Consider the following 23,155-nt stretch of genomic DNA (forward strand, 5'->3'; position numbering starts at 1 on the left):
TTTACTTATATACATTTTATAAATATGGTGAGAATTCCACAAGTCTACGTATTTAAGGAACGAAAACCAGAGTAAGCGTAGCTGTTAACAATTTGAAAGGTGACTATTTTGTAAACGTTGAGTAAATAAAGTACTTAGAATACAACTCTGCATATGAATTTAAGAAGTCAAACATTTTTGTTAATAGTTCAAAAATATTTCCACTGCAAATGACCCACTTGAGCCTAACCGCAGCGATTGTAATAACATCCACACGCCATTAAAGTTCTAAAGAACCACAAATATGCCAGCACGAATCATTTTTTGTTGCCACTTGCTTCATTGCCTCGCTTGTCAACATGCACTTTGTCAAGAGAATAGAAAAACGTCAATGCCGTTAAAATGCTAATCGCCGATAGTTATGCCTGACCTTTTCAACAACTGGAGTGCACCGATTAAATTAACATTGTATGACATGTGAAGAGGCTATCGGCGACGACATTTTTTATTCGCTTAGGCTAAGCGAGCATAATATGATACGCTAAACGGCGTTGAAGACGCGCAGCAAGAGCCATAAAAACGAAAACGAGACAAGATCGATTGTAGTTTCTACCATAAATGGATGTTTATCCACTGCACTTACTTTTTTGAAGGTTAAATCGCATATTTGAATGCGTATGACGTTTGCTGGTTGGCAAGATAATGTTTGCAGCTACTCTTTTGCTTGTGACTCAGGCAAGGCTTACCAGCTTCAATTAGACTATATTTTCTTTCCAATACATTTTCATCACTTTTCCACAAATACGCATTAATTTGTATTTATCTTCATTCTTTCTCTCTTTCATGCCAACAGCCACCAATGTGCACGGACAGTCGCAGCAAAAGCGTTCATCGCGCATCACAAGCTCTCGCAGCTTCGGCACCAACGTCAAAGCGTCAGCCTCGAATGGCATTAATTTCGACTGTCCTGAAGAGTTCGGCTACTACCCGCACCCGACCGATTGCACACAGTACTATGTGTGTGTATTCGGCGGTGCTTTGCTCGAGAGCTGCACCGGTGGACTGATGTACTCGCACGAGCTACAGACCTGTGACTGGCCACGCAATGTGGGTTGTGAAGTTGTGGACAGCGGCGCAGGGTCTCTAGGCAGCACCGGCAACGGTGGCGGCACTCGTGCAGGCAAGCAACAACAGCAACAGTCTATTAATAGTCAGCATGTGCCAAGTCGCATAAGATTCGGTTCGGCCTTCAGCAGCCCAGCGGCGACCACACAACCACCGAAGGCGACAGTACCACCACAATATCATCGTCAGCCACCGCAGGTTATACAGGCGCAGGTGCAGTCTTTGCCCCAACATGCGGGTACTGTGATCGGAACACGTGGACAACCGAAGCCATTCGATACACAAGAGGATATAGCCAAGGTGAGTGTGCGTGGAGAATCTTAATTGAGCCACCTGCTCCTCTTTTATTTGAAATAGCAATCAGTGACATTTTTCAAATATTTCGTACAGCTTTACGCCGACGCGCATGAGTCGCTGCCACCCGTCGAGGAGGAGGAGAGCGATCGTCAGCAACGCGTCTACCGTGGCCAGCCGAGCACAGTGAGTCAAGTGCAGCGCGACCGTGATGGCATTATACACCAGGCAAGCATCAATGCTATACCGAATCATGGCAAGATCGGCTCGTACACCTTCGGCTCTCAATTTAGGTAAGTGGTCGTCATGAGCTCACTAACAGTTGCTTCCGCTTCTTAGCCGAACTAAAACGTATTGAACTGAACTCATCTATCATTTAATTGAATGCGCTTTTTTATACGTATTTAATGCTTTATCTTCTCTTAATTGCTATTTTCAAATTAATCGAACATTCGAAACTACTCAAAAACCAATTYACAAAATCGCAAATGAAATATTCTCATCTCAAAACTGCATTTACTATTGCACTACGACTCCGAACGACGACGAAACGCAAAAACGAAAACCGTTTACCGTTATAACACATCTGACTGATAAATTTATAACTTCATTTGCCTACAACTGGAAACCGTTACAGCCCTAAACACATTGACCTCAACYTACACAGCAATGATCTTGATATCGAACAGTTACTAGAAGAAAACGACTTGAGTAGCTTTGACTTGGAGGCATATGGACGCATGAGCCGAGACTTGAACTCGAAAGCAACTGCGCATAAGCGCGTCAAACGTGACTTGAATCCAACAAGCAATGACAACRCGAAAATMGTATTCAAYACGGGCGAGATTTTAAAGACTGATGAGCATCCAAAGACACTAGGCGAACCACGCGTACTGGAATACAATACCGGTGAAATTTTAAAGACTGAAGAAAACCAAAAAACGTTGGAGCGACCAGGGGACGTTGGATACTTAAACATGGACGAAATACTGCCAGAAACCGTTCTAAGCTCGAAACCGATCGAACACGAAGAAACGGCCGATAATGCACAGATAGAAGCCGCTAACAAGCAAGCCTCAGAAGCGAACGTACATGAGGAGCTTATGCAAGSSAATTTAGAGTCTGAAAACCATATGCAAGAYTCCGTGATGGAAATAGTAGCARAGATATTGGAAGAACTGAAGGGTGGTGGAAGGCAGGCGGATAAAACGTTGGATTCGCGTGACAYGGCAGCGCAGAYGAAYGAAGAGGACGGTGTGCGCTCTGCAGCCGCGACCAGCAGCAAGCGCATTGATGAACCCTACCTTGCGATCGATGCCGACGCGACCAATCCAATACCTGATTCTGCTGCAGACCCCATAATGGAGACCTTAAACAGCATAGCGGAGCTACTCGATATGGATTACGACGGCGACACTAACGACACCGCAACCGCCGAGGCGCGTCAGCGTGGCACACGCCAATTACGCCAGTTTTTCAATGGACGCTCGCGGTTTCAAATACAAAATGTGCCCGGCACACATTACCGCTCCATTGATGGTGTTGCATACCAACAACAACCGCAACAATCGAGTTTTAGTTTCGGTTCATATAACCCGTTCTTGTCGCCGCCAACAACCTCAGCCAACTACAACCAACTGAGTCCGGGTTATCAAGTGTATCCACAACAACAACAACAGCGGCCACAAACCTTTGGTGGACAAAAACAAAAATTCACCTATACAGCGGCACTGAATCCACCACCTCCACCRCCAACACGCATAGAGGATGACTTCCGTCCAATGGCGGCTAATTACTATCACACCACTTCCACACTCCGTCCATCGACCTTATCCGCCAGACGTCCAAATCTCTTTAACAATCCCGAATTGATACCCTACATATTGCAATCACTGCGCGAGTACCAGGAGCAGCGCAAGAAGATGCAACAAGAGAATTTTCAATATTTCCACTTAGACAATCAGCCTGGCTCAGAATCGGAAACCACTGGTGCATTGCCACATGTTAGCACGACGGTGGCGCAATCGCCCTACTTCCAGTCTACCCGAGCACCGACTAAAGTCACACCCAACTCACATTATGCGCAGTACAGCACCGTCGGTGGATTTTACAACAACAAGCCTAGCAGTCCGCAGCAAGAAGATGTGCACGACTTCAAGTCCACCGTCAAGTATYCCAATAAGCTTGTCTCGCAATACAGCATCATCGATAACTATATACCCACGACGACAGAAAGTAACTACTTCAACTACAATATTGTGGGAAATCAGAAAATTAAAAACTACTTCAGCACAAGCAAACCTGCAATTTATGAAAGCTCCTTTCAGTCAGGCACCGCAACACGATACACCACGCCTGCACCACCGACCTCGAATATTGACATAGTATCAGCGCCTAATTTAGCCAATTTCCACACGCCAACCACAACGAATCTACCTAAGTATAATACTTTCCCGAAATATCCCGAAGGTCTTACGTTCGTCAACAATTCTTCGCAGTTTCCAGAGTCCTATCAGGTCTTCAGCAAAGTACGCACGACAACCATGTCGCCAAGAGTGAAAACTGTCCGACCCACTACCTCAACGCTCAGTAAAGTAAACGCTCATCAGCCCTCTCGAAAGCCCACTTTGTCACTGCAATTTAATGTGCCGGAATTTGTGGCGAGTCTGCAATCCTCTGATTTGGCCAATATGAACCCACAAGTGGTGAATATGATCAAATACTTTAAGCAACTAAATACACCAGTGTCCACACGTAAGCCGATCGCAGCGAACGTACCTACCAGTCAAGTGAAAAGGCCCATTGATCAATATGAGGAGCAAATAGAGGCAACCACCGAGCAGAATCGGCAACGCCCGACAGTAGCAACTACTAAGCGACCGCCAAAAGGTTACGAGGACTTCCTCAAGAGCATACCCAATCAAGCGCATAAGTTCAATTTGCACAGCGTTCAACAGGCTAAGCCGTTCACGTCTACCTCTACGTCCGTGCCCGATTACTATGATGAATACGAAGAAGAAGAGGAACCGATCGGAACGGACACAGATGACGACATAATGCCGCCCTCACAAATGCCACCATACATGCCAATGTCAGAGACCATGGCACCACCGCGTCCACAATTTATGCCGCCCGCAGTCACGACCACTGTTAGCCCACACTTGAAACCCAGCTTCCAGACAGGCTACATCGAGGCCACAACTACGCGTAGACCCTTCGGCGACACACAATTCCAGCAATTCTACCAAACAACCAACAATCAGGCCAACAAACAGAACAATCAAATACCGTCGTTTATAAACTTCCCGAGCGATATATTCCAGGAGTTCAAACAGCGGCTGCCCCCGAAACCGCAACAAGGCACGACGGCACCGACTTTGACATACAGCAACAATAACAATATACATTTTACGGCCAGCAAGACAACCACGACACCAACGCCGCGTACAACAACAAKTAGAACAACAACCACTATGACAACGACAACAACAACAACACAACGTACGCGCTACACGGTACGTCCGAATCGTCATCGTGGCCAGAGTAAGTGGCAAAGCAACAACAGCAATGCCAACAAGGAGCTGAACAACRTCGAACCGAACAGCAACAACGACATCAACAAAAGCAACAAAACCGATTTCGCTGCACAAAMCTTTCGCAAACGACCCGCAGCCACGCCGGCGTCCTCAGCACTCGGTTCGCTGCAGTTGAACGTCAACATGCACCTGGACATGGCGGACGGTGGACAAAGGTACACTTGTTGAAAGTCTACAAGAGACACATTTTTGTTTTTGTGTACAATTTGTTGTGTTTGCAAGCAGTGCGCTTGTTGCGTGCGAAACTTTGTTGTTGCGTGTTTGAAGCCACAACAACAACACTGGGCAGGTTGACAAATGCTCTGCACGCGTATAAAACCGGCAGGGTGGCAAGTGTGTGGGGCCAAGCGCGTGGACTCYGATTGTGAGCTCGCCCGCTTGATGCCCTGTGGCACTTGGCGCCCTCTAGCGGTCTTTAACGGTTTATAAGTGATTCCAGCGTCTCCCAAAGCATACGCACACTCAACCAACACTACCGATTGTAAATGATGTGTAAATAACTGTTTATAAACTTACTTAATTACTTACTTGTGGTGCAACCTGCGGTTTTGTTGCAGAGCCAATGTTGCACCTTCCCAGGTACATACTACCACAGACCACTAAATGTCACTAATACCAAACTGTACATACAAACGTTTTTACACCCTTGCCAAAGTACCGTGTATCCAGCGAGCATACCCAAAAACAAAAACAAAATATGTAATGATAAAACTTGCGAATTCAACCGATCAACTGGACTTAGTATGGACCCAGTACGGAGTACTTTGTACCGTTACCCAATTTTATAACGTTACTTGCACTCATCCTCTTGTCTATACTGTAAATCATTCTGTACTATAACTGTATATTTTCACTATGCATGCCCCAAACTATTTATAGCCACACATACTCTCAGCCCTCTTACTCTTAACATCCGGTTGTCTTACACCACTTTCACCCACTAACCCAGCTGTGCAGCTCTCCACCTGTTCTTAGTTGTTATTGTTTTAACTAATCCTAAAATAATCTATTTCTTTTCGTTCTCATACTCTCTTTTGTAAATATATACATACATATATATATATAACAAACGAAAAATAAAATATATATGCATTTATACCACCCTCATGTTTGTATAATTGTACTACTACAACAACAACCAAACAAATCAATTGTTACATAACAACGTTTGGTAACTGTAAATATACATACATACATATATATCAAYACATATATATATATATATATCAATAACGATTAACTGCTAATACATCAATCCACAAACCAAAACAAAAACAAATTCATGGTGGCGCAATCAACAACCAAACGAAACAAAACAAAAAACAAAAAACACAAACCAAAAACAAAAACAAAAACCCAAAAATGCATTAAACTCATCGCAGACCCGACTCTGCATCGCCATCATCACCACAATCACAAGCGCCGGCCAGTCACTATGTACAGCAACAACGTCCGCCGACTGCCGTGATTGTGGAGGCGATACCATCCATACAAAGTCAGAATCAGAATCAGAATCAGAATCCTACACAAAATCAGAATCAGAATCATAATCAGCAATTGGCCAATCGTAATTACTATAACACATCGGCTTTGTTAAATCACGCGGGTTATGAGTCACAAGCAAACATACATCAACATCAATTGCATCAACAGCGACAGGCTGAACAGCAACAGCAAATTGCGTTGCAACATCAACAACAGCAACAGCAACARCAACARCAACAGCAGCAACAACAACAAGCACCGCAACAAAGCAATCAGGAGCAAAGCTCCTACGAACAATATTACTCAGTTTATGATGATGATCTTGATTTGTATAGGGATATAGAGTACCAGCAACAGCAGCAGCAGCAGCAGCAAGAGCAGCAACAGCAACAATATCAGCCACAGCAGCCGGTGCGTCAACAACCCGTCCAACAGTCGACCTATCGTCCATTGGAAATACTGACAACACCCGCCCCCCAAGTGCCACTACGAGAGACTTATCAACCGCAAGAGAAGCCAACGTACAACAATCAGCAATCGTTGATCTATAACACCGACTATGACGAGGATCTTATTGCACAGGTAAGTGTAACGGTACTATTAACGAAAGACAGAGAAAAGAGAATTTTCTTTTATAGAACTTAGTAAGGGAACTAACCCTTTCAATATCTGCGTTTGTGAACTCAATCAAAGTATAAATATAATTTTGTATAAAATATCGACTCTGGGGCCATCTAGCGGATTTAGAGTTTCCGATGATCACCTTTTGATATTTTACTAAGTTTTTTTGTATATTTTGAAATTCCTTTCAAAACCTGTATAGTGTAACAGTATGGAGAGAGTGAGAGAGAGATAAAGGGAGAGGTATGTAATTAAAGCCTGGACCCTTAAAAAATTATTAACCCAGTTTCTATCATCGACATCTAGCTGGGCCTACAAGTTTTAAGCTGTCTTTCAAAGCTTAATAATCTAAAAACTTGTTCTTGCGTTTTTTCATAAAATGGTTTCAAAACCGTAAATTACTTCAGATAAGATTGAAATTTCCAGCTCAGATATTCAAACCGACATTCGTGTAATTGCTTGGACATCTGGAAAGGCATGTATGTTGAACTCTCCGAGCTCAGAACTTTTTAGATCAAAAAGACGGTCGTATACCGACAAGGCGCATTGATCCTATCAGAAATACATTGAGGCGACTAATACGAATTACAGCCAAATCACCTGGCTGGGTGACAGCCGAGATGATTAAACCTTCTTCTTCTTCTTTACTGGCGGAGAGGAAATACCAAGTGCAGCCAGATCCTTCTCCACCTGSTTTCTCCAACGGAATGGAGGTTTTCCTTTTCCTCTGCGTCGAATCTGGAGTATTGGCATCCATTCAGGCGAAATGACCTATCCAGCGTAGCCACTGCCTTTYAATTCGCTGAACTATGTTAATATCGTTGTATATCTCATACAGCCCATCGTTTCATCGAATGCGATATTCGCCGTGGACCATAAATCTTTCGCAGAACCTTTCTCTCGAAAGCTCGTACCGTCGACTCATCAGATGTTGTCATCGTTCATTCGGGAATAATGAGTAACTTATAGAGTTTGGTTTGGTCTTTGTTCGTCCAGAGAGGACTTTATCCAAGGCTGTTGTTTCCTTTTCAATCTGGCGTTTTTTACGGATGTTTGGACTAGGCCCGGAAGTGAGTAAAAGAGTCGTTTCTGGCCGCTCCCAAATGAATGGCGCTGAAAGAACTTTCCTCACTTGCGTGAATTTCTACTCATGACTCCATCCTCTAACTTATCCCCGCGAAAGTTGGATAATGAAAAAGAAAGTATCTATAAGTTTMCACGTCACCCTCCTCTATGCAAATTTGATAATTTAGAACCCCCCCAAAATCGTTAGCCTAATTTTTTAAATACCTATAGGATAGTGCCCAGTTAGTAGTCCTATCAACATTCGCTAATATGCCGCAAGGTCCATGGATTCAGCGGCAGAATGCAAAAGTACAAGGCAACTCCAGCTTGTTCTCACCCTATCAGCAAGCTCAGGGCCTGTATAGCGGCTCGTGCTGCACCTGGACCCTTGCTTTGAAATTTAATTTTTTTTTTTCTTGAACTATTTTAACCTTAACTTTTTGAACAATTTGGACTTTCAACAATATATTTTTCTTCCGACAGATCGAACAGGATAATGTGTATGATCAGCCGACCCGTCCACCAACGCGGTAAGTACATCAAAGCTTTCGTGCACAAATCAATCACCACCAACAACAACAACTAATAACCAAAAGAACTACATTAAACTTTTTTGTTTCTTAACCAAAGCATTTAACTTATGATTAACCATTTAACCGACTTACAAATCGAGAGCTGCCTGCCATAAACATACATAGATTACGTACAAACATAAGCCTATAGTATTACCGTTATAAAATAAAATATAAAAAAAATACTACGCAATTATGTATGAGTACAGCCAAATCCCTATAACGTTTGAGATTTATACATACCACATACATGCGTGATTATTTAACCAGCCAAGGCATAAGAACCATTTGGTACCGTTATATTTAATATGTATGTCATGCAAACATCAAAAAATTTCCGCAGGTAAAGTCTAAAGCGGCGTTAAGCGCCGCTCTCATAACTGGGCTATTAGTTTAGCAGGATGCATCATATACACACACACACACATATATGTGCGCCTCACACATTGTACACACACACACACACACATAACACAAACACCACCACGCCTGCACCAGCACACGCTCATACACACGCACCGAAAGAAGATGCATACGCATTTGTGAAGCTCCAAATTTGTTTTTGTTGATATTTTTTAAATTGAATTTTCTAAATTGTCCACTTTATTGCAACAACAAACATCCAACCGTTCCAACATTGCTACTTTACGCTTACGTTTTATACAAAAAATACACACGCACGTACAAAAAAMCAAAAACAAACAGTGAGCGCGTCACCATTGCAACATTACCAACACCAACAACGTCACACCCACCGCGCCAGCCGGTCAGCAATGTGCGCAACGTCTACGCCCAGCTGCCGACCGCCGTTGATGATGCACCGTTATATGRAACGTCTTACGACAACAGCGCCGAACTGTATGACGATGTGCCTGCCTACGAGCTGGTTACCGATCGTGCGGTGTACGAGCAGCCCCGACGCTTCACCACCTATGCGCCAAAGTTGGTGGCCACACAAGATGTCGACGAATACAATGTRTTCGGCACGACGCGCTACGATGAGGATTTCAARAGAGTATTCAATCCGACCGCCACGGACTACGTTGAACCGYCGACGAGTAGGGTGGTCACGGCACCAACACGCCGCGGCAATACCGATTCGACGACACTYGCGCAACGCCGCCAGCCGACCACAGCTTTAACAACAACTCAGGTGCCAAGAACAACACCGCGCACGACAGCCACGCCGAGGACGACCACAACAGCGACGACGCGCACTGCACAAGTTGCGCGCACCACACAACCAGCAACAGCAACAACGAAGTCGATAAGGTATAGTCTCTGACACGCTAAACGCGTTCATTTCACGCTCATCCATGCTATGCGAAAATCTCWTGCGGAACGCATTCATTCGAAAGCTCGAAAGTTCCGCTCATTATGTAACAGCGTTTGGTCATTGCGTGATTTTTGGCTTTACTYTATGTTAATTTGCTAATTGGATTAATTGAATTGTTGAAAGCACCCAACCACCCACTCTTCATCATCAGCTGGCAATCACCAAGCCACCAACACATACTACATACATACATACCTTTATATACTATATATAGCGCTTACTCATACAAACAAACATTCATACTAAGCATTGATATTTTGCGCTCCTCTTCTACTGCATTCTGTGGTTCTCTCGTTTAATCCGCCTCAACTGTCGTTTTACTTACAGCCGAAGGTGCATACATATATACACTCACATTATATAATATATAACATCCATACTTTGTTTAATTTGTTCAGCAGTCTGTAATGTCGATGTTCATCAAAATATGAACTTTTGAAACACATTTATCGAAATATGAACTTATGAAACACTCGATCGTAAACGTCTCACACTCAAAAGAGTTGAGTTAAAGTTAAGTTTCAAACATGCGAGGTACTCAGGAAATCGAGCTGAGCAATTTAGGAATAATTTATAGAAAGTAGATACAAAATTGTTAAAAAATGTTAAGTACAGCAAAGGTTTTAACATATATTTGGTTAAAATCGAACTCCTARAACCATGCACTTACAACAAAAGAATATATACCCTTGAATGAAAAGGTCATCCATATGCTTGTTTTGCTCACGAGTAAATCCCTTCTTTTTCTTTAATGGCGTATTCACCGCTTACGCAGTTATAGCCGAGTTAAGAACTCGAGATACAAAGAGCAGCCAGGCCCTTCTCCACCTGATCTCTCCAGGCGAGTGGAGGTCTTTCTATTCCTCTGCCTCCCCCGGCGAGTACTGCGTCGTATACTTTCAGTAAGTGTTTTCGTGCATTCGAACGACATGGCCTAGCTACCGCAGCCGCTGTCTCTCAACTCGCTGAAATATGTCAATGTCGTTGAATACACGAGGCTGTTGTTTACTTTCCATCGGCAGAGTTTTTACGTGGTCCGTCCTTAGCTCATCGCACAAGCCTGGGGAGGGGATATTTCGCCTTCTCAATTTAACTCGGTTTCAAAGGAATGTGTTTTGGCTACCCAGAGAATACTTCGTCAAAGACCGGGAGTCGTGAGCTGTTTGAGCCATATGTAAAAGAATCGTTTCTGGAAAGAAAGTGAATGGCGGTCAGAGAGCTTTTCTCACTCGCATGAAGTTGTATCTCCAAATTCTATTCTCCATGCTTCTAATAAATCCCTACTAAGGACAATTTCGTTCAAATAGGCAGGAAAGTTTATTTTCTAGCGCAAGCATATTGATAAAGTCCAATATTCTGCTGGGTGATAGCGAAGCAATGTGATGGCTATTTGGAAACATGGATCCAAGGGCCTTTAACAGGTGTTCGCATTGGAGATTTATATCTGTGCATTAACGTATAGCAAAGACTTCTGTCTGAGAAATGCTCGGAAAACTTCTCATAGGTATGGATAGCATGGCCCGTGGTCCTGCGACCACTGCACTGTTTTCCCCCGACGTTTTCAAGCCAACAGTGTACCACTTGATCGTAGTATCATTAAGCAGTAGCTGGAGAGTGGAATCATTCTATTCAGCTCTGCTGTCTTGAACTTCTTGGTGAAGTTAACCCTTTTATTAATGCTGTCCTTTGGGAGAAGGGCCAATGGTTTAGTATTACTTAACTCTTTAATCCGCTGGGACGAGATTATCTTGCCTTTGAGAAGCTTGTTTCTTGGGTTGAGCTAAACCCTTTAGATGTAAATTCAAGAAACTGTGTGTCACCAGAGAATGAAGTCCGTTTATCTGCAGGCATACTAATACTAGAAAGTAATGTTTGCAAAGAGTACTATTCTCCAAATCTAGTTACTTACAACCCCTCAACCGTTATTGAATTTTGTCCTACAATGTCTCAAACTACTTTAGCAATTACAGCTGTTAAGCTACTACGTTATTTACACAGTAGAATTTAACGGTATTTTGCACCAGATTCAGTACATAGCTCACCTTGCCACCACCAACCACAGTAAAACCAACAAAATAACAACAAATCGAGTAGTAATAACACATAAATCAATCAAAATATAAACAATTCTAAAACTTGAACGCCTACCGTCAAACAACTGACGAACAACCGCCACAGCTACCACTACTACTACTACTACCACCACAAGCACCACTACTCCAAATACCAAATTTAAATCTACAACAAAAACACTAACATTAACCGAAAATGTGGATTTCTCCTACAGATCTAAAACGCATGCAAACAAATACCAAAAGAACCAACGTTCACAAGTCAATTCCCAACAACCTTCCGCCATCAACACACCATCTACATCTTCCCCCACACCAATACAAAGAAAACCAGCAACATTACCACACACAACAACAACCATTACACCAATATCCCACTCGTTTTCCAGTTCTCAATACGTCGACTCCGACGAAACCTTTGTCACGGTTGTTGCCAAGTCCCACAGTTACCCCAAACTCAATCCAAATACACAACAAAGCCAAAATCCACCACAAGCAGCACACTCATTACACTCACAGTCATCACCGGTCTATTTACGGACGGTAAGCGACATTGAAACCGTATCGGACGCAAGTCAGAACGTGCAGGTGCAGACGTCTGAACCCTTCAGCAACGCGGGACGCTCGCTTGAGTCAAGCACGACAAAAAGATCGAAATTTTTAGCGGCCATCGACAATGTGGAAGACTATACAGAGGGGTCACGTAGCAATTCGGTGCGCGTGATTGGTGCAAAAAATCTCTCAAATACCAAATATTCAGCTAATGAAAACGTCTACAATAGCAATAGACAAAGGGAAGGGTATTATGGTAAAAGTTCTAACGAGGAACCGCAGCAGCAGCGCCTAGGTAATTTTGAAAAGCCGAAAAGTAGACTACAAAGTTATATTGYTTCTGATATTGCGCCACAGAGTTTTAAACCTGTTCCGACAGTTAGAGTAGTGCCACCGCCAACTTCAGAACACGTGCCGAGTTTAGAGCTTACAAGTGATGAGAGCTCCGCAACCAGCACAACCTTGCGTTATCCCACAAATATTGTTTTTGAACCGAAACCTTTCAAGTATAATTTGCAAACCGGTTCAAATGGTTTCAGTTTGCGTGCACAAAACGCGGACGAAACGGAGGGACCCATCTACGAACGTAGACAGAATGTGGCAGCGCAAAAACTTACGACAACAAGCCGCGCAATTGTTACGCCCATCACGAGCACGGCCGCAGCGAGTGCACCGGCGCAGAAATCTCCCTTTTATGACTCCTCATACGAGGATGATATTATCCCAACCACCTATGCCCCGCCATTGCGTAGCGCATGGCGTCTGGGTCGTACTAGTGACAGGCCGTTGCAACATATCGGTTTGCAAACAGATTTGGAGGACGATCATGTCTCTAGCTCGGGTAGCGAGCAAAGTGTGGTAACAGCTCTAAAGGATACAAGTACCGCACGCCCTGCCACAAGTACTAGTACCACAACGACACGCACAACACCACGTACTACTACAACTACCACAACAACTACTACTACCACAACCACTACGACAACAGCAGCGCCTCCACCGACAACTACCTTTGTTTTCTCTACTACCGAGCGCGCTGCTCAGAGCTACACGCCGCGCACGCTAACATTCAAAGATAACCTTATTAAAACCACCGGAACTCCGGCTCAGCGTTTTGTCTCGCCGTATAAAAGTCTGGAAACGATACTCCAAGAAAAGGAAGATCGTTATACAGGCTTCAATGGACTGCGTAGCACGGTCAAGCCACGCTACACCAGCCCAACCACGCCTACAACATTCACACAGAGCACTAGTGCCAAGCCGGTACGCAGCTATTTTCTCATCACAACACCTCAACGCAACCTCACTGATTCCATTCTGTCTACCGCGTCGACAGCTATGCGGAATTTCAGTATAAGTGATACGATACTCAACACCTTTTCTAACACACCACTCAGAGCTTCAACGACCACAACAACCACCACCCCGGTGCCAGTAACAGAGGCTACAACCGAGAGTACAACACCCACCACCATGTCGACAGTCATTGTGACTTCGCCCATACGTGTCTCACAGGCACTTTCGTATCAAAATCTACTAAAACTAGATCATAGCTCACTTAGTTCGGAAACACCACGTCCGCGGGGACGCTCCAGGTATTCTGCAGCTACAGTCAATGCAGCCGACGAACCCACAACTTATGCGCCGCGCGGTCGTTATTCTGGCGCTAATGCTCAAGAGTCCGCTACGAATTCACCACCGGAACCCTACCCACAAAGAAGAAAACAACAACGCGCGCGTATCGTGGGCGTTCAGGGTCAACGAAATACGCTAGGGGCAGGCTCACTGAAAAGTCGAGAAAAATATGAAAACTATAAGGCGGAGAAGAAACAACAGCAGGCTGCTGCAAACACATATGGACAATCGGCACAGAAGACAGTGAATCGCAAACCCATTGAAAATGAATCCACCATAGATGATGGTCCACGTGCCGAAGCTTTGGTACGACAACCCATCGACGGGAAACAAGACAACAGTATCGAATCGGCGGTGAGCGCCAGCTCATCAGCCTCCACAGAACAACAGGTTGGCGAGCTCAAAGAGCGTCCACCGAAGTATTTGTTCTCAAACAAGTACCGACAGCAGACGAAGGATCGTACATTGGCGGAAAGTCTACAGAATGCTGGTTACATCRCATCCAGCACAAGTCGCACGAGATACGATCCCTCTTCGGTGCTGGAACAACTTCAGCTCTTCCTTGCCGGCGACAGTGACGAAAGTAGTGCCCAACAGTTCGTGGATGACTTTTCAGAGCGCGAAATAAGTGCTGCAGTGAAGGAGATCAAAAATTTGTATACCACCCCACGTGCCAAGCTCACGACTATGCCAACAACCAGCAGCACTTCGACGACTACTACCACAACAACAACAACGTCGACGACGACAACCACCCATAGACCACCGACCACCACAACAACCACAACGCTACGTCCGACCACTACGGCTACGCCACCTACTGCTGCGTACCGTACAACAGCTGCAACAAACACTACACCAACTACAAGCGCAACCGCAACAATTGCGTCCAATCGTTCCCCTACACAAAACACTTATACACAAACCAAACATCACACATCTCCTACATCAAGATCCACCACCGTCAGCACAACGTCCTCCTCCCAAACGCCCGCCTCCCTTGCAACTGCCAGCAGCACGCCAGCGAGCACTGTCAAGTCCCTGCTAACGCCAATGCGTGCTTCAAGAGTCAATAACGCCATCAAGTCGTCGATTGCCGCTGCCGCTTACTCCGCACCTTCTTCGCCCTCCGCTCCCAACTCCAACTCTAACTCCGCCTCGGCCACGGCCTCTGCCTCGCCGGCATCCGCCAACGCGGCCAGAGGTAACAGTATTAAGGCCAGTGCTTACGCCACGAACGTCGGTGCAGCGGTCAAGTGCGCAGACACCACATCGAATGCCAAGTGCAACGAAATTCCCTCGAGGTACTTAACCAACAACAACAGCAACTACAATTTTACATACATCTATATACTATATATACTATATAAAACTCACAGTTATTTACTATCCCACTTAAATTTGTATTTTCTTTGAATATTTGTTTGGCGCGTCAAAAGGCGCTGAGAAGTAAAAACCAACTTTCAATCACACTCTGGCAACTGTCAGGGTTGCCAGGTGCTTTAGTTATCTTAAAACTATGCAAAATTAGTTAAAGTCAACATATCCATAGTCTACTGTAGCGTATGTAGTTGTTAGTTGTTCGATTTCCCTTGCAAATTTGATTTTACAAGAAATCAATTATTTTCGATTATTTTTCGTTTTGGTGTACGCTGAATAATTAAAGAGATTTTCAAAAATGTAAACTTAGTAACTTCACTATAGAATTTTAGTTAATTTTTTTTCTCACATAATTTTATCGAAAAGGTGGTGGTTAGTTGACATTATAACTAAGTTTTTATTTTTTTATGAGTTTCTATATAAAAGTACAGCTATTAATTTTCACTACTAAATTCTTAGTAGCTGGAGCACTGTATTGGGCCAATACAAACTCTCTATTTCTCTTAATGTATTGTTTCGTAACTATTGAGAACCGAAAATGTTTTTGTTTGTTTAACCAATTGCACTTACTAGTTAGCTTTCTGCACCACTTTACCACCTAATCGAWCCATTTAATACTTTTTCCAGTTCTACTTTTCCGAAAAGAAACACTCTGTCGATTTTATAGCTTATTTTAGAAGATTATCGAGTTTTGGAAGAAGCAAACTTTATGCTTTCGGAGTATAATTTCAGATTTTCGAAGTTTAAAATTATAACGGAGTTTTAAAATTTATTAAAACATAAAAAATAATTCCCAACGTGAGTTTCCTACTCAACCGAAAAAAGTTTTCGGCTCTTCCAGCAGCCGAAGCCTTCGTAAACTTTCTCGGCAATAAAAGCTAGATAAAAGCTAAAAGCTTCTCAAGGCAACTTAAAAAGCTCTAAAATATGGATGATAGCTTTCGAAGGTTTTGGAGTATGATTTGAGATTTTCAAAGTTTAAATTCTAACGTTTTTTCAAAATGCAAAAAAAATCATTAAAAGTCGTTCCATACACAAGTTCCCAATGAAAAAATATGTTCGTCTCCTCCGACAAGCCGTTAGCATCGTAAACTTTCGTGAAAAGAAAAAGCTACTTTAAAGCTAAATAATGCTTTAAAAGCGGCTTAGAAAGCTCTAAAGCACAGACGATAGTTTTCTAAATTAAATACGTTTTTTATCTGCGACGTRAATAAGTCCTCAAATCATAAAAAGCTCTAAAGTACAGACGAAATCGTTTTAATTAAATACGTTTCTTACCTGCGACTTTAAGGAGTCCTCAAAGCTTACTTTACTCACTAAAGGCAACTTAAAAAGCTCTCCCGCATTTAGAACCCAGCTAAAAGCTTTCGACACTTTTGAATACAACTCTGCAGTGTTTTAAACACAGACGGTAATATTTTTAAATACGTTAATGAGTCCTTAGAGYATACTTTAACCAATGGAAGGCGATTTAAAAAGCTCGCCTGTGTTTCTGGCCCAGCTAAAAGCTTGTGACACAGTTGCATACAAGTCTGCAGTGTTTTACACCGAATATGTTTCGAGAACTAAGGCCACCTTTTGCGTATTTCAAAAATGAGAAAAAAATAAAACGTTAGAGCTTTTAAGCTCATTGAGTTGAACACATTTCCCATTACTTTACGACTCTAATCGTTGCTTGATTTTTTACAAAACTAAATTATATTGCGCGAAATAATTTTTAATCACCGCTTTTTTCGTTTATAGTATGATGAATTAATTGAATCACATTAGCGACAGTGTGCAACGTTCACAAAATATTTTATAAATTATTGAGTTCTTTATGAATTATTTATTCAGCGTACATGTAAAACATAAATCTCTAAATAAAGTATTTCTATTAGTTAGTCATAGATATTTCTACCCAATTTCCACCCAAACTTCGTTCTTTAACCAAACTGAACTTCCAACTCTTAGTCGACCACTTCACCCTGAGCGCGTTTTGAGCGAAATCCCCCAAATGGTTTTCTGTCTTTAACTTTTGTACAAACTGCAACTAATGCGCCCCGAGTATGTGTCTTGCAGTTGGCAAGCGCTGAATATGTATAGAAAAATGCTGTAAAAATACCGTTAATTCTACTGCTTGTTTTACTCAACCACACTCCTCACATCCCTCACACCATTCCCTCCTTCCATACCCCTTCTGCCACCTAACGCCAATGCAACTGCAAACACTATCGAATTGTATTGACTAAACACTCTTTCTTTGCAGCAAGTTTTGAAAATAACAAGAGAAGAAGAAGAAGAATATAATGATGAAAATATAAACAAACAATTCATCTTTCGGTTCTCACTAAGCTTCTGCAGCAGTGCGACGCTATTTTCAGCTTGTAAATTTTGTAAAAACCCATTGCTTGTTGTAGCTGTTGTAACTTAGCATAACTGCGACTAACACATGCCAACATTTTGTAAATAATGTCACGTTACTAACACTCTCCATTAACTCTACTGTATATTTGTTGTTGCTACTAACAAACTACCGTAAAGCATTGTCACGTGTAAAATTGGTTTCTCTCGGAGTTTGACTATGTAAATGTTAGTAAACTATGTGCCTAACCGTGTATGTATGTATATAAATGTTAGTGTGTGTGCTGTGCGTCTGCGCCACGCTTAGTTCGCCTGTTTAGTGTTTAGTGTAGCTGTGTGTGTCTGCATTGGCCACACTGGTAATTGCTTCGCAGCAAGGTAGTTAACCGTTAACTTTTATCGCCTCTCTTATGAAAAACCGAAACGATCACATCGTTACAAACCACATATGTATATATATATATATGCGTATATGTTTTCTATATACTTGTGCTATCGTATTTTCCTACAACAACAACCAAAAACAACAACAAGTAATTAACCATGGATGTTGCTAACATTACACAATTCAATTAAATTTTTACATAGAACAAATTCGAATAACAATCGTAATCGCGGTAGCTCCTCCTACGTCGGCCAGGAACGTGACACACCCACAGCAGTGACGAGCAACCGCGGCACGCATCCACCGTAAGTATAATTATACACAAGATAACTCCATCTTCACCAAATTCACTAACCACTCCCACCACATAGACGCACACGTCCGACCTTGAAGCCCTCCGGYACGATTGTCTCGAAGGCGCARGAGTTCGTCGATATCTACAGATATCCACCCACGCGTCCCGAGCCGCTCTACCCGCAACCGACGCCGGACAAGACAGCTGCCAAGTGCCGCAAGGATGTATGCCTGCTGCCCGATTGCGCCTGCGGTGGCAAGGACATTCCCGGTAAGTTAACCTCACTTTTTAAAAATCAAAACAAAAAAAAAAAAAAAAAAAACAGAGAAATCGCAGTACTTGTGCACACTAAAGCGCAAAATATTTAACGCCGCAATCAAATTTTTATACATTTTAATACACTCACTTAAAATACAATGTGTAACTCACAAACACTTACGAAAATATACGATGCTCGTTCACACAACACCAATTAGGCGGTTTGAGTGTCGATGAGGTGCCACAAATGGTGCTGATCACTTTCGACGATGCGATCAGCATACTGAATATCGATATCTTCGCAGAGCTCTTCAACAATAAGTCGCGCTTCAATCCCAACGGCTGCCCGTTGCGTGCCACATTCTATGTCTCGCACGAGTGGACCGATTATGGCATGGTGCAAGATCTCTATGCGGATGGACATGAAATGGCGTCGCACTCCGTCTCGTAAGTTGCGCGCTTCGGAGCTTCTGCGAGCTTTAAAGCTCAAAGAGCTACTTGTTTATTTATGAAATATGCTATACATACTTTTATATATAGTATAAGCGTTCATTTTGTGGCCGAGCATGTGGTGCCCCTCATACCTGTCGTTTCTTCCAAGTTTTCTACCCAGCGGTCAAGCGTTACTCATCCACTATAAATAAACTGGTTTCGAAAGCGCCATTTCTATCACTTATCCTCGCGATTGTTTATTTCTTTTTTTTTTATATATTTTTTTGTTTTTTAATTACACATTTAAACCACTATCTGTATGTTTCTCGCCAGTTTTTATTTAATTTAATTATTTTCTTTTTTATTTAATTTATTTCCACGCCATAATTTGTGTTTTTTTTACAAATCATCCGAACATTCAATTCTATGGTGACATTTCGTCAACTTCTACTCCTACTCTTTACACATAATGCATATAATTGTGTCGCGGACCCGCTCGCTCCCCCTCACCTCATGCAAATACCATGTACTCACGAAAAATGCACACGCGTGCGCCACCACAGGCGATTTACCGGTCGAGACAGTGCCGCAAATAGTGCTAATCACCTTCGACGAYTCAGTCAATGATCTGAATAAGCAACTGTACACCGATCTGTTCGAAAAGGGGCGTGTCAATCCGAATGGCTGCCCCATAACGGCAACCTTCTACGTATCACACGAGTGGACCGACTACAGTCAAGTGCAAAATTTGTATGCCGAAGGGCATGAGATGGCCTCCCACACCGTATCGTAAGTAAAGCAAAAGCAAGCACAAAATATAATGTACACGGCACAGCAATAAGAGTCTGGCAGCACTTACATATGTAGCATTAATTGCCACACATACACATTAGTAAACAAAAACAATGCAAAAGTTGACGCCTAAAAGCAAAGGACAACTGGATCATTATTGTGAAAGCACTTTTTGAGTAGTACAATAAAAGCGCACAAGTGCATTTAGCAGTTTTCCAGTAACACACATCTAACGCATAAAAAACATTCTGTTTTCTTGTATATGAGATAATAGTTTTTAACTCACATACACGCATATATTTTAGTAAATAAATTACTTACTCAGCTATGTGTAATATATGTATATGCAAACAAGCCTTTATTATGCTTGGTAATGGGTGACCGCTTTCCACTGCTCCAGTGAAGACATAAAGTAATGGTAATTTGATATGAACATTAGAAGAAATGGATTTTTAAAACTGAAAACTTAATAATTTTTTAAAAATTAAGTCCATGAATAAAAATATAAACTATTTTTTTTAATTAAGTTACTTATTTTAGATGTGTATAAGAGACAGCTATGGGTCTTTAAACTGTTTGTATTAAATTTTATACAGATATCTAAAAAACCGACAATCTTTTATGGTCCCTTCGCCTTAAAAACCGTTGACCTAAAACCGGTTAGACCCTTGGTGGCTTAGCAAAGTTGTTCAGCATGAACCGCAAACCATTTCCCTCAAACGAAATTTTTCCGTTTTTTTTTTTGTTACCTAAAAATCAACCCGCTCTAATATATATATGTATATGTCCCCACATAACCTAAAAATCAACAACAAAAAAATCAAAAATACCTACTAATCTATTTCTCTTCTTAACCCAATAACCCAAACACGCATACAGTCACAGCTTCGGTGAACAATTCTCGCAGAAGAAATGGACACGTGAGATCGCCGGTCAACGTGAAATTCTCGCCGCCTACGGTGGCGTGAAACTCTCCGATGTGCGTGGCATGCGCGCGCCCTTCCTCTCTGTCGGCGGCAACAAAATGTACAAGATGCTTTACGATTCCAACTTTACCTACGACTCATCACTGCCGGTCTACGAGAATCGCCCGCCATCGTGGCCCTACACCTTCGATTATAAGATCTTTCACGACTGTATGATACCGCCATGCCCGACACGCAGCTACCCAGGTGTGTGGCAAGTGCCTATGGTGATGTGGCAGGATTTGAATGGTGGCCGTTGTTCGATGGGTGACGCTTGCTCCAATCCCAGCGAGTCCGAAGGTGTTACCAAAATGATTATGAAGAACTTCGAACGACACTACCAAACGAACAGGTGCGACGCGATGCAATGAAATTGTAAATTTCATTTTCAATAATAAAAATATGTTGCATACCTTCCAGAGCGCCGTTCGGTCTGTTCTACCACGCCGCTTGGTTCACTCAACCGCACCACAAGGAAGGTTTCATCAAATTCTTGGACACCATCAATCAAATGCCCGACGTCTGGATTGTGACCAATTGGCAAATGTTGCAATGGGTTCGCGATCCCACACCGATTTCGCGCATYAACTCCTTCCAGCCATTCCAGTGTGATTACTCGGTGAGTGTACTAAACTTTACCAAAGACTTGAAGGCAGAAAAATTGTTTTTTTTTTTGTTTGTCCACCTTAGGACCGTCCGAAGCGTTGCAACAACCCCAAGGTCTGCAATCTGTGGCACAAATCCGGTGTGCGCTACATGAAAACATGCCAACCCTGCCCCGACATCTATCCATGGACCGGCAAATCGGGCATACGTTCCTCGCGTATCGACAATGAAATCGAAGATTCGACAGCGTAAATGACAAAATGTGTGTGTGGGCTAAAGACAACCGTTAGTAGTGTATGTATGTGTGAGGCAGGTGTATAAGTTAAGGCCAAGCAAAGCGCCGACAAGTTAACTGYGGTGAGCAACGCGTGCGCTTTGTTAATTGTAAATATGGACAAGTGTCAAAGAGAAAAACGAGGAGCAAAAGGAAGCAAGCTGGAAAAGGAGCACACATACATGCATACAAACCATACATACAACCGTAAATGCACAAAATATGCAATTCACTCGTTAGCACCARCAAAAACTAAATTTAGCAAATAAYAACAAAAAAGCATCAACGAATGATTGGCTAAATAAAATTTCGTATTTTATGATTAAAAAAAACTATTTATTTAATTCTACATTTTGTCGAAATTCTAGTATTAAATTTGTATTAGTTGTCAATGCGAAAACAAGCAGAAAAATATTTAAGTTAAGTGGCCACGCATGCGCGCAATACTAGTTGTAGTTTTTTCATAGCAGCCCGAGCGATTTACCGCTACTTGCACCGGAAACGCATGTGGCTTTGAGTAGTGAAGAGTTTTGTATGAAAAAATATACATATTTTAAGTTTTTTTTTAACACGTAAGCACTGTATGTTTAGGGCAATTTACTATATTATTATGATATGTGATAAATGTTTGACTATTCGAGTTGCCTCGAGCGTTTAAGGTTGAATAGGTACAAAAGAAAAGTAGCGAGCGGCTTTGTTGAACAATTTTGTAGTTTGTTTTAAGTTCCAAGCGGCAAATGTTTCGAAAAGCTTTCGCCAGCTAATTTAAGTGAAACGTCTTCTTCACAGAAACAACTGAACTATTTGCCACTTCGGTACAGAAATTTCAATTTCATAACTTTTTGAAAATATAAAAATAATAATAACTATTTTTTGTACCTWCGAACGGTTATAACTGTACTTAATTGATTTTGATTTATACACATAAAAACATGCCGGTCAGATAGATCTTTTTTTATAACTGGTTTTGCAAAATTTAGAGTTTAGAGAGCAGACACTTTTCGTTACAGGTTTACTACATTCTGTAAAAATAATAGTAAAAATTTTACTGATTTTTGAAAAATTTATTTTAATAATTTTCGTAAATAAATTT

General features: G+C 42.3%; 1 protein-coding gene across 1 annotated transcript; it reads left to right on the forward strand.

The window, feature by feature from the left end:
* The first annotated feature begins 822 nt into the window (after positions 1 to 822).
* LOC108970889 (mucin-17) lies at positions 823 to 22,245 on the forward strand. The gene is made up of 13 exons (XM_018936586.1): positions 823 to 1,404; positions 1,495 to 1,691; positions 2,036 to 5,149; positions 6,815 to 7,061; positions 8,649 to 8,695; positions 9,443 to 10,009; positions 12,361 to 15,636; positions 18,644 to 18,745; positions 18,812 to 19,005; positions 19,212 to 19,440; positions 21,097 to 21,534; positions 21,603 to 21,801; positions 21,873 to 22,245. Exons 1-13 carry the CDS (start codon positions 823 to 825, stop codon positions 22,038 to 22,040), a joined length of 9,360 nt encoding a protein of 3,119 aa, XP_018792131.1. The 3' UTR covers positions 22,041 to 22,245.
* Positions 22,246 to 23,155: the final 910 nt, after the last annotated feature.

Source organism: Bactrocera latifrons, unplaced genomic scaffold (genome assembly GCF_001853355.1).
Source record: "Bactrocera latifrons isolate USDA-ARS-PBARC rearing strain unplaced genomic scaffold, ASM185335v1 scaffold_314, whole genome shotgun sequence".
Taxonomy (NCBI): domain Eukaryota; kingdom Metazoa; phylum Arthropoda; class Insecta; order Diptera; family Tephritidae; genus Bactrocera; species Bactrocera latifrons.